Genomic DNA, 12818 nt, shown 5'->3' with positions numbered 1-12818 from the left:
TCGTGTTAGCCTGGGGGGAATGTAAACACCAGCTAAAATGACTTACTTACAGTTCAAAAACAGCGACTCCAAGTCCGGGCAGCAGTGTGTGCTGAGCTCTGTGACATCAGTACACTATTTTTCGTTGATGGAGAAGAATATTGCGCCAGCGTTTGTTTTCCCCCGATAGTTGAGTGTCGCCGTCCGCTCAGTGTAGTTGTACGGCGCCGTCGGGGATGCATTCACAAAGCCAAGTCTTTGTGGAGCAGAGGGCGGCAGAACGTCCCAAGTCTTCACTGGCTTTGTGAGGAGATGAAGCTCGTCCATTTTATTGGGTAGAGATGTGTGGTGTCGTCTTCTCCCCCTCCTCCATGCCCCAAAGAGTGCAGTTACTCCACTGGTGAGCAACTCCGGGAAAAAACTTTGTTGATTTGTGAAGTTGGCAGAAAACGGTCTGGAGGGTAGTTCCCAATGAAAGTAAGTCGCATAATGTCTCCAAAGATGGACGAAAAAGACAAAAACATGGTAAATATGAGAGCACGTTACCGAGCCGTCAACCCTTATAGGTGCCATCTTGTAAATGTAAAATGGTAACTGGAGTGCACTTATATAGCACTTTATCTATACCATCATAGTGCCCAAAAACACTTTACAGAGGCTCACATTCACGATTCATTCTTACATTCATACACCAATGAGCGGCTGCTGCCATACAAGGCGCTGCCAGGCCCACTGGGACCAATTGAGGGTTCAATGTGTTGCACAAGGACACTTCGACAGCAGACGGTTGGAGCTGGGACCAAAACCAGCGACCCTTTGGTCACTGGACAACCCGCTCGACCAACTGAACCACAGCCGAATGTAGCCTCACGTCTATCCGTCCCCTCGTCTTTCTGCCCAAAGAACCACCGTTCTCACCGAACTTGGGGAAACAAAGATCCAGGAGAGGAACAGTCGTATTGCGCTTGCCTGGCCGCCTCAGAGTGCATCTCGGCCGGCCGAAAGTATGCAACGTTACGATGCACAGCACACCCAAGAGTACTGCCAAATATGAAACCAGTTGGATGTTGTATTTTTGGAATGTACAATCAATTAAAAATATAGGAGAGGTGACCAATATACCTGACAACACAGTAAGAACGGTGACATCAGTGCCAGGTTCACGTCCATATGCAGCCGTTCATATACTCTAGAAGGGGAGTCAAACTCATTTTTGTCACGGGCCACATCGTAGTTGTGTTTCCCTTAGAGTCGGGGTGCAGTAGTGAGGAAGAGATCACGCAAGGTGCGTACATAGGTGTTGTGGCGCAGGTGTAGCAACGGCGACCGGGAATGAGTTAGCGAGCCAAAGAGTGTGTCCTCTGCAAGCAATGTATGTGCAGTACAGTGTTCCAAATAGAGATTTGCAACAAACAGATTAAATACATTGCACAAGAGTGCCCGCTATCTTGAACCGGGAGTTCTGCGAGTCTCCACTGAATGATGGAATCTCCACTCCACTCCACTTTTGGGCATGAGCTCACACACACACAAAACACATCTAAATATAATAAAGGAGCAACAATGACTCAATTAATAAACAACTAATCGATTAGCAAATTAATCGACAACTATTGTGATAATCGTTTAGAGACAGTGTTTAATTTACAATTGTCTAAATCCTCGTAATTTCAGCAACGACAGCAAATTTACTCAGATTTATGTAGTCCTCCATGAAAGCAGACTGATTATCTTTGTGATTAATTGAAATAAGAAATTTGCACAAACATTACATTACATTGAAAAAGAATGATCAACATTTTTGCCTATTTTCTGACACATTGCAGACCAAACCAGTGACTGAATTATAATCCATTTGTTTGTGCACTTTCTACACTGTCAAATTGAAATAATGTCCTGGTTTTTAATTAAAAAAAAGTTTTATCCAATTAATCGAAAAAATAATACACAGATTAATCGATTATTAAAATGATCGTGAGTTGCAGCGAAAATTAAAAATGAGGACAATTTGCAATCTTGGTATTTTAGCAAAAAACATTAAGTCAACGCACATGATTTGCACATAAAATAATGTGGCGGGCCGGATCTGGCCCCGTGGCCTTGAGTATGACACCTGTGACGTATAGGATACCACTGTTGTATGTTTACCCTAGATTTTCTAGAAGTAGAGAGCTGTTCAATTCCTTCTTTTTATCTTTTGTTGCTAACTAGAGTTATATAATCCAGCCAATAAACTATAATAGTCTCCTTTTTGTTGAGGTTGTTGTGTTCCCGCAGGCTCCATCGTGAGCAAACTATTGACAGACTATTTGGTCATACCTCCTGTCTCTACAGTCTCTGATTGGCTTTTTCTCCTTGTTCAGAGGCGGTTTTAAAATCATAATTACAACTAAATTAGAGGCATAAAATGGGGCGAGAAAAGGATGATTTTTTTTTTCAAAACGTAATTTTAGTAATATTCTACTGTCGGATCATATAGACAGTTTTAACATATACTGTATGACACAAAAACAAATTTTAAACTGCAAAGGTTACCTTTTATATGTCCATGGTACTACTGCATGCAACATCTCCCACCAAAATATTCTGCTGCTTCATTTAATTTTTGTTTGTGTGTGATGTTTATCAGGTTATAGACTGGAGATGTATGAGGCAGAGAAGAATGAAGCTACTGATTGCTCTGTAACTCTAAAATCTACCTGCAGAGGTAAATCTCTGAGCTGTCGTTCCCTCAGTTGCAACCGCAGGTCAGTATCCCTTCACACACTGACTGCTGAGTCTGAGGAAGAGGAGCAACTATCAAATCACTTCCTTCCAAGGACAACTGCCTTTTACAGCCAAATGGTTAGTCAGGCACTGCCTTCAAAAACACACTGTGCACTAGCCCATTTTCATGCTCTGTTGAACAGTACCTGTTACTGTACTGTATATCAAGAATGTCCTTCTTTTTTTGTTTTGTTTTGATGCAGAACAAGAAACAGTGAATTTTCACTGGCCAATTTATTAGGTTGAGATCGATAATATCCCTGGAGTATAATCATAAAAGCCTCTTCCTCTTTGAGGATATAAAATTTCTGTTTATTTAGAACCCATGAAACAAAGGTCTACAAAAGTTTATTGTCACAACTTGCAATCAATCATCTATTTAAACAAAAATATTTCCAGTGCAGTACATCTTTTATTTTTTTTTTAATTTGCATTCTGTTTTGTTTGAAAACACTCAAAGGGATGCACCACCGTTGAAGAATTAAACACGAATGTGATGGTTAGTGGTAAATTGATGGTTAGACTTCAATTAGACAAAGCTAACTTGTAATATGCTTGTTTTAGCAAAATGAGGAGCTAGTACTGTCCCTCAAGGTTATTAAAGATTGTGAACAAATAACCTTCAGAAATAACCATCATATTCTGCTCATTTGTCCTGTATTTCAGGCAAAGGAGGTGGTACCAGACCCTGAGCTAGTAAAGAAGTTAAGCTGGCTTTGCTCTGCGATGCAGCCTTCTGGCAATGTAATTTCTGAGACGACCTCCAGTTTGGAACTCACCTACATCACAGACTTTTTCCTGACATTGGCCATTTGTAACAGTGTGGTGGTCTCGTCACCCACGCAGCCTGAACATGTGGTGAGTCTCCAACAAATTTATATCCATCGAAGGCTTCCACTGTCATGATTGTGCAACCCAATAGCCAGGTATGTGCAGGAAAACCATTATATTTCTTGTTTTATCAATGCTACAAAGCTCATATACTGTATACAGTATTCAATTCAATAGGGGTGGGGGAGTTTGTCCATTACAGCCAAATGTCTGTTATACTGAAGCACTTGTTTTTTGTGGCCACACGCTCATGTTACTGTACAGTACAAAAATATTGTTTTGTACTTTTTTGTGGCCTAAAACAACTAGTAAAGTACAGAGTTATCGTAAATAAATATAAAAAAAAACCATGAAAATGAAAAAGTTTTAAATTGTATCAAAACTTATATCCTCTCCAGATAGAAACCGGGTCGGGTCTCACATGGCTAATTTATTCATTCATTTATTCGTTTTCCAAACCACTTATCCTCACTAGGGTCGCGGGCTATCCCAGCTATCTTCGGGCGAGAGGTGTGGTACACCCTGAACTGGTCGCCAGCCAATTGCAGGGCACCTGTAAACAAACAACCATTCGCACTCACGTTCATACCTACGGGCAATTTAGTCCTCAATTAACCTACCATGCATGTTTTGGGCATGTGGGAGGAAACCGGAGTACCTGGAGAAAACATGCAAACTCCACATAGGCCAGGCCGGATTTGAATCCCAGTCCTCAGAATTGTGAGGCAGATGTGCTAACCAGTCGCCCACCGTGCCGCCCATGGCTAATTTAAATTAGCGAATTTAAATTAGCGAATTAGCCATTTGAAGGTGCTCTACGCCTGTATCAGTTTGAAAAGTTTAAAAGTTGATGCAAATATAACACGCTGGTTTGCTTGGTGGTGATAATAACATCATGGTAGGAGATGTAGTGGTGAGTCGGGCCGCGTTGCTTTCATGAGCCGCATGAATTAGTCTGCTTCCTATTCCCAACTTCATTAAGCTTAGATGCCATAGAGAACGACTTATCAAAAAAAAAACTGTCACTGTTCCAAAAAAAGCATGTTCCAGACTCCAGTACGGCTCCAGAGACATCTCTTAAGGCGAAAAACTGCCGCCATCGTGCCATTGTGCGCTCTCTATGCGACAATAGATAGAACTCCTGCCATCATGGCCGCCACGTCAATGCATTGCCTGAAAATGTCGCCACATTCAACATGGCCACCACATGTCAATGCCTTGCCTTTGATGGGAGTGTCGCCACATTCTATATGGCTGCCATGTAGGCTAGTCATATTGTATATCTGTGACCCGGAAATACGTGTGTGCCAGTCTCTGCCTATATTGCGCCACAGTGCCAGTGAACAACAGCTGCTAATTCTTGTACTAACTGACTTCAGTTTCCAGTTGTCACATAAAGTATCGTTTACTTTATGTGACAATGGGAAACAATTTTTTTACACATTGTTTGGTCCTGATGGGCCGGTTCATCTGATCCATTAATTAGGTGTCCGTTAAATTGAGGTGCCACTGTAGCTAGAATGTCACTCATAGAGTGCAGATGTCTGCCAGGGCGGAATTGTTTACATACCATAATTTCTCGTGTCTAATGCACATTTTTCCCCCAATAAATTGTCAAAAGTCAGTAGTGCACATTATACATAAGTATAGAGGAAAATGAAGAAAAAAAACCATCTAGAGTTTATGAAAAAGCTCTACACTGTCATTCCAATATGCCACCGCCACCTAAAGGTTATGAAAAAGGTGTAGGCTACACTTTCATTCCAATATGACAGGTCATATGCAGTCATACGTACGACTGCATATATGTACAGTTGTGCTCGTAAGTTTACATACCCTGGGAGAATTTGTGAAATATATATATTCTTTTTTTTTTAGTATGTCTGATGACTGAACAACAGCCATCATTAATTTCTTTATGGTTATGTTTTGTTTAATGATAATGCTTTTCTGAAATGCTTCACAGTTTAATTTGAATCCCATTAAAATAATAATAATAATAATAATAATAAATTTCGCCAGGCTTTTCATGTTTTCTTGAAAGAACTGTACCCATCTTGCAAATTCTGCCTAGGTAATAAAGGAACCTGTGTTTTAAAATCACCTATTAACTCTCAAGGTTCCATGCGTGTTCGTTTTCGTGAAAGAACTACAATTATAATATGTTAGAAGCCAACCAATTTATTCCTGACAGAGGAATCTATACAATTTTCAGAGCTCTGGGTCCGCAGCTACCCCTATGTTAGCCTCAGCAGAGATAGTGTAGTCCGAACAAAACTATCTGTTCCTGCCCCAGACTTATACCATGTTTCAAAGAGGAAGTGGAATCGTCTTTGTCTAATTGGTCCAGGGTCCATTGACGTCATCGTTGCTATGCAGAATGATGGCCGTTTGCCGCTGGTACCAGACGCTGTCTCAACATTTATTGCTTCTCATAAAGTTTACAGCAATCCTTTGTAGCCACTGTTATCTCCGACAGATGTTCCCTGTAGCCTACACATCCACCCTTGTGGGAGCTTTCCAGCAGCACACACCCACACCCTTATCTTCCCTGCAACAAAGCACCAATGTTCAAGCACAGACCAGTTAAACATCCATCCATCCATCCATCCATCCATTTTCTGAGCCGCTTCTCCTCACTAGGGTCGCGGGCGTGCTGGAGCCTATCCCAGCTATCATCGGGCAGAAGGCAGGGTACACCCTGAACTGGTTGCCAGCCAATCGCAGGGCACATACAAACAAACAACCATTTGCACTCACATTCACACCTGTCAATTAACCTATCATGCATGTTTTTGGGATGTGGGAGGAAACCGGAGTGCCCGGAGAAAAGCCACGCAGGCACGGGGAGAACATGCAAACTCCACACAGGCGGGGACGGGGATTGAACCCCGCACCTCAGAACTGTGAGGCTGACGCTCTAACCAGTCGGCCACCGTGCTGCCTGATGTATAATGGTGAAACCAAATTCCTGTATCTGCACATTTAACCACATCCTCACTCAAATGTAATGGGTTATTCAATGGCCCATGCCGCCACCTCTCTGCAATGTTTTGTAGAGATGGTTTTAGATTTGTTGCATTATCCTGCTAACTGTATTACAAAGACTATATCCAGATTTACACATTCAGACTTGCCTGCAGTGAAAAAAAAAAGTTAGTGGTGGCCAAAGACTTTTACACAGTATTAAATAATTAATGTGTTTTATTGGAAACATTGTCTACTTTTTGATACCTGACTTTCCAAGTGAAAAAAATTTACTCGGGCCAGACTGATTTTCAAATCGGCCAAAATAATCGGCAATTCTGCCGATTTTTGTTCCCCCCGTTTACGTATATTTTTTAACGCACATGCTTTACCCCATTGGAATTATCACCCTAAAATATTACAATGTTAGAGTAAGTAATAATGAATTCTTAAATATCAGTTAATCCTTGTAGCACAGCACAAAGTGCAGTGCAATACAGTATATACAGTCGTAGACTAAAGCGTTAAAGCTATTAGGCTTTGCTAATGTATTGACTGGGATGTCAGTCTAATAGACACAAGTCACGGTTTCCTGAAAAAAAAAACTAAAAAACACACAGTGCAACATAAACCAACCATGAATCTGATTCACACATATACAACATGAATTAACGTCTTTTTAAATCTCAAAACGGCTATAGAATCCATTCATTCAGTACATTGTGTCGTGCAATGGATTCTGGGAAACATGTGGCTTTACCTCATTATGATAAATAAAGTGGTGTGGATGAGATTCGCCCGGAGTTCCTAAAGGCTCTGGATGCTGGGGGACTTCAATGCTCACGTGGGCAACGACAGTGAGACCTGAAAGGGTATGATTGGGAGGCACGGCCCCCCCGATCAGAACCCGAGCGGTGTTCTGTTATTGGACTTCTGTGCTCATCACGGATTGTCCATAATGAACACCATGTTCAAGCATAAGGGTGTTCACACGTGCACTTGGCACCAGGACACCCTCGGTCGCAGTTCGATGATAGACTTTGTGGTCGTGTCATCGGACCTGCGGCCGCATGTCTTGGACACTCGGGTGAAGAGAGGGGCGGAGCTGTCAACTGATCACCACCTGGTGGTGAGTTGGCTCTGATGGTGGGGGAAGATGCCGGTCCGACCTGGCAGGCCCAAACGTATTGTGAGGGTCTGCTGGGAACGTATGTCAGAATCCCCTGTCAGAAAGAGTTTCAACACCCACCTCCAGCAGAACTTCACCCACGTCTCAGGGGAGGCGGGGGACATTGAGTCCGAGTGGACCATGTTCCGCGCCTCCATTGCCGAGGCGACCGACCGTAGCTGTGGCCGTAAGGTAGTCGGTGCCTGTCGTGGCGGCAATCTCCGAACCCGTTGTTGGACACCAACGGTGAGTGATGCCGTCAAGCTGAAGAAGGAGTCTTTCTGGGACTCCTGAGGCAGCTGATCGGTACCGGCTGGCCAAGTGGAATGCAGCTTTGGTGGTCGCTGAAGCAAAAACTTGGGCATGAGAGGAGTTTAGTGAGGCCATGGAAAAAGACTTTCAGACGGCTTCGAGGAAATTCTGGGGAAAGCAGTGCACCACCAACACTGTGTATAGTGGGGATGGGGTGGGCGCTGCTGACCTTGACTCGGGACGTTGTGAGTTGGTGGGGAGAATACTTCGAAGACCTCCTCAACTCCACCGACACGCCTTCCCATGAGGGAGCAGATGCTGGGTTCTCTGAGGCGGGCTCTCCTATCTCTGGGGTTGAGGTCACCGAGGTGGTTAAAAAGCTCCTTTGTGGCAAGGCCCCGGGGATGCATGAGATTCGGCGGGAGTTCCTAAAGTCTCTGGATGTTGCGGGGCTGTCCTGTTTGACACGCCTCTGCAACCTCGCATGGACATCGGGGACAGTGCCTCTGGATTGGCAGACTGGGGTGGTGGTCCCCCTTTTTAGAAAGGGGGACTGGAGGGTGTGTTCCAACTACAGGGGGATCACACTCCTCAGCCTCCCTGGTAAGATCTATTCAGGGGTGCTGGAGAGGAGGGTCCGTCGGGAAGTCGAATCTCAGATTCAGGAGGAGCAGTGTGGTTTTTGTCCAGGCCGTGGAGCAGTGGACCAGCTCGACACCCTCGGCAGGGTCCTCGAGGATGCATGGGAGTTCGCCCAACCAGTCTACATGTGTTTTGTGGACTTGGAGAAGGCGTTCGACCGTGTCCCTCAGGGGGTCCTGTGGGGGGTACTTCGGGAGTATGTGGTACCGAAACCCCTAATACGGGCTGTTCGGTCGCTGTACGACCAGTGTCTGTCAGAGCTTGGTCCACATTGCCGGCAGTAAGTCGGACTCGTTTCCGGTGAGAGTTGGACTCCGCCAAGGCTGCTCTTTGTCACCAATTCTGTTCATAACTTTTATGGCCAGAATTTCTAGGCGGAGCCGAGGCGTATAGGGGGTCCGGTTTGGTGGCCTCAGAATTGCATCTCTGCTTTTTGCAGATGATGTGGTTATGTTCGCTTCATCAAGCCAATTCTCACTGGAGCGGTTCGCAGCCGAGTGTGAAGCAGCTGGGATGAGAATCAGCACCTCCAAATCTGAGACCATCGTCCTCAGTCGGAAAAAGGTGGCGTGCCCTCTCCAGGACGGAGATGAGATCCTGCCCCAAGTGGAGGCGTTCAAGTATCTTGGGGTCTTGTTCACGAGTGAGGGAATAATGGAACAGTAGATCGACAGGCGGATCGGTGCAGCGTTTGCAGTGATGTGGACTTTGTATCGGTCCGTTGTGGTGAAGAAGGAGCTAAGCCGAAAGGCGAAGCTCTCGATTTACCGGTCGATCTACGTTCCTACCCTCACCTATGGTCACGAGCCATGGGTCGTGACCGAAAGAACAAGATCTCGGATACAAGTGTCCGAAATGAGTTTCCTCCGCAGGGTGTCCGGGCTCTCCCTTAGAGATAGGTTGAGAAGCTCGGCCATCCGGGAGGATCTCAGAGTAGAGCCGCTGCTCCTCCACATTGAGAGGAGCCAGATGAGGTGGCTGGGGCATCTGATTTGGATGCCTCCCGGACACCTCCCTGGTGAGGTGTTCCGGACACGTCCCACCGGGAGGAGACCCCGGGGACAACCCAGGACACGCTGGAGAGACTATGTCTCTCGGCTGGCCTGGGAACGCCTCGGGATCCCCTCGGAAGAGCTGGAGGAAGTGGCTGAGGAGAGGGAAGTCTGGGCGTCCCTGGTAAAGCTAAAGCCCCCGCGACCAGACCTCGGATAAGCGGTAGAAAATTGATGGATGGATGGACAGTGGTGTGAAAAAGTGTTTGCTCCCTTCCTGATTTCTTAGTTTTTTGCATCTTTGTCACACTTTATTAATTCCTATCATCAAACTAATTGAAATATTAGTCTAAGACAACACAAGTAAACACAAAATACAGTTTTTAAGTGGTTTTCACTTTTAATGGAAGGAAAAAAAATCTAAACCTACATGGCCTTGTGGGGAAAAGGTTATGAGATTATAAAGCCATTTCTCAATCTTTGGGACTCCAGCGAAAACAGAACAGTGATCAACCTTCCCTAGAGTGGCTGGCCTACCAAGGGCGCAGCAATAACTCATCCAAGAGGTCACAAAAGACCCCACAACATCATCCAAAGAACTGCAGGCCTCACTTGCCTCAGTTAAGGTCAGTATTCATGACTCCACCATACGAAAGAGGCTGGGCAAAAATGGCCTGCATGGCAGAGTTCCAAGACGAAGACCACTGCCTAGCAAATAAAACATTAAGGCTCATTTCAATTTTGCCAGAAGACATCTTGACCTTGTTCTCCCCGTGCCTGCGTGGGTTTTCTCCGGGCACTCCGGTTTCCTCCCACATCCCAAAAACATGCATTAATTGGAGACTCTAAATTGCCTGTAGGTGTGACTGTGAGTGCGAATGGTTGTTTGTTTGTATGTGCCCTGCGATTGGCTGGCAACCAGTTCAGGGTGTACCCCGCCTCCTACCCGATGACAGCTGGGATACGCTCCAGCACGCCCACGACCCAAGTGAGGAGAAGCGGCTCAGAAAATGGATGGATGGATGGATGGATGACCTTTGGGAAAATACGCTGTGGTCTGACGAGACAAAATGTGAACTTTTTGCAAGGTGTGTGTGTCCTGTTACATCTGGCATAAAAGTAACACCACCCATCCATCCATTTTCCGAGCCGCTTAGGGTTGCGGGAGTGCTGGAGCCCATCCCAGCTATCTACGGGCAGGAGGCGGGGTACACCCTGAACTGGTTATGTGAGGGTCTGGGGATGTTTTGTTAATTCAGGACCTGGAAGACTTGCTCTGATAAATGGAACCATTATTTCTGCTATCTTCCAAAAAATGCTGAAGGAGAATGTCCGGCCATCTGTTCGTGACCTTAAGCTGAAACAAACTTGTGTTCTGCAGCAGGACAATGATCCAAAACACACCTCTGTATGGCTGGAGAAAAACATAAAGACGACTTTGGAGTGGCCTAGTCAAAGCCGAGCTGAATCCTATTGAGATACTGTGGAATGACCTTAAAAAACTGGTTCATGCTAGAAAACCCTCCAATGTGACTGAATTACAACAATTCTGCAGCGCTGTAAGAGACTCATTGCAAATTATTGCAAACGCTTGATTGCAGTTGTTTCTACTGAGGGTGGCCCAACCACTTATTAGGTTTAAGGGACAATCACTTTTTCACATAGGGCCATATAGGTTTGGATTTTTTTCTCTCACTAATAATAAAAAACATTTTAAAAATGTTTACTTGTGTTTTCTTTGACTAATATTTAAATTTGTTTGATGATGGTGTGACAAGTGTGACAATCATGCAAAAAATAAGAAATCAGGAAGGGGGCAAACACTTTTTCACACAACTGCATAAACAACAGGTTACTATGACATGCCCCTTTGAGCCCATAGATATGCTTTGAGCCTAAAGCGACATAGTGCAACCAAGATCATTTTCGTGTTTTGTTTGTAAGTACAGTATGTTTGAAGATAGGTTCTGAAAACGTACAAAGACTATATCGGACTGAATTGTACTGAAAATACAAGTACACAACACCACTGTACCTAATGTATAGTCCCAAGGAAATTAGTGTGAATCCCTGGTTGCCAGACATTGTGTAGTCTGCTGCCGCCACCTGTCGGTGGTATGTCGGAAGTGCACTCATTACTCGAAATCTGGGTCGTAACTCAAAATATGCCAACTGACTGCTCGAACCTCGAAAAACCCGTAAGTCTGGTCACTTGTGTCTCAAGGCACCACTGTATAGGGGACCAAAAAATAAGTTAATTTTATTCATTGTATACTTTTTAAATTAATCATTTAGCTGATTTTTTTTTCTGTCAAATATCGCTATTGCGATCAGTCAAAAAACAAATTAAAAATCTATGTTGGTCAGGCCTTAAAACGTACAAATACCTTTTAACCATATTTCAGGTTATATTTGTACCCTACTGGAAGTTTCGGATTTCAGTAACAGAAATTGCTGTGGTCTCTTGCTTAGTCTTTCTCTAAAGTTGTCAACCTCTCCTTCCCCACTACAGGCTGCTGAGGTACAAACATCTCTTAAGTCTCTTGATGAAATAAAACTGATATTCCAGCGCTTCAGCTTCCCACTGTTCTCAGGCTTCTCAACCCATTCACCTACTCAAAGCAGAGGCAGCCCTCACAGCTCCAGACTCTTTACACGTGGAAAGACAGGCGCCTTCACCCTCTCCACTCTTTCCAGTAGCACCATAGAGGGGTCATTTGTAACCCAAGAGGGTAATGTTAACTTATCCAGAAAGGAGGAGGAGATCATTGGTGAAGAGACGAGGGACATTTTCGGTAGTACAAATACAGACTCCAATGGAGCAAGTGACAATGCACAAGAAATGAGAAATGAATATGTTATTGACAATGACACAGAGGATGAACTACTATATGAGGCGTTGAGTCCAGACGAGGCTGCTCTGGTCCATGCAGCTAGAGCGTATCGCTGCACCTTGCGCGCACGATCTGCAGATAGCCTCCTTGTAGACCTGCCTGGAATTGGTATGCTAACTGTCCAGCTGCTCCACATCCTGCCCTTTGACTCCAACAGGAAGAGGATGTCTGTGGTGGTCCGCCACCCTCTCACAGGACAAGTGACGGTTTACACCAAGGGTGCAGATTCAGTAATCATGGATCTTTTGGAGACACCTAAAGGTAACAAGATGAAGGGCAAAAAGAGACAGTCAAGATTATGATTAGAAGAGGTTTTGTGTACTGTGT

At 44.7% G+C, this 12818-nt stretch overlaps 1 protein-coding gene across 7 annotated transcripts in view; it reads left to right on the top strand.

The window, feature by feature from the left end:
• atp10d (ATPase phospholipid transporting 10D) overlaps positions 1-12818 on the top strand; it is a 118296-nt gene that overhangs the window by 60950 nt on the left and 44528 nt on the right. For all 7 annotated transcript variants that reach the window (XR_009791571.1, XM_061795712.1, XM_061795710.1 and 4 more), the window contains 3 exons: positions 2609-2823; positions 3412-3603; positions 12110-12752. Coding sequence is in view for 6 of the 7 variants with exons in the window: in XM_061795712.1 (XP_061651696.1) it covers positions 2609-2823; positions 3412-3603; positions 12110-12752 (1050 nt within the window). In the remaining variant the exon portion in view is untranslated. The remainder of the gene's footprint in view (positions 1-2608; positions 2824-3411; positions 3604-12109; positions 12753-12818) is intronic.

Source organism: Phyllopteryx taeniolatus, chromosome 13, assembly GCF_024500385.1.
Source record: "Phyllopteryx taeniolatus isolate TA_2022b chromosome 13, UOR_Ptae_1.2, whole genome shotgun sequence".
Classification (NCBI taxonomy): domain Eukaryota; kingdom Metazoa; phylum Chordata; class Actinopteri; order Syngnathiformes; family Syngnathidae; genus Phyllopteryx; species Phyllopteryx taeniolatus.
The sequence above is the reverse complement of the archived record's forward strand: the minus strand, read 5'-3'. Positions and strand labels throughout refer to the sequence as shown.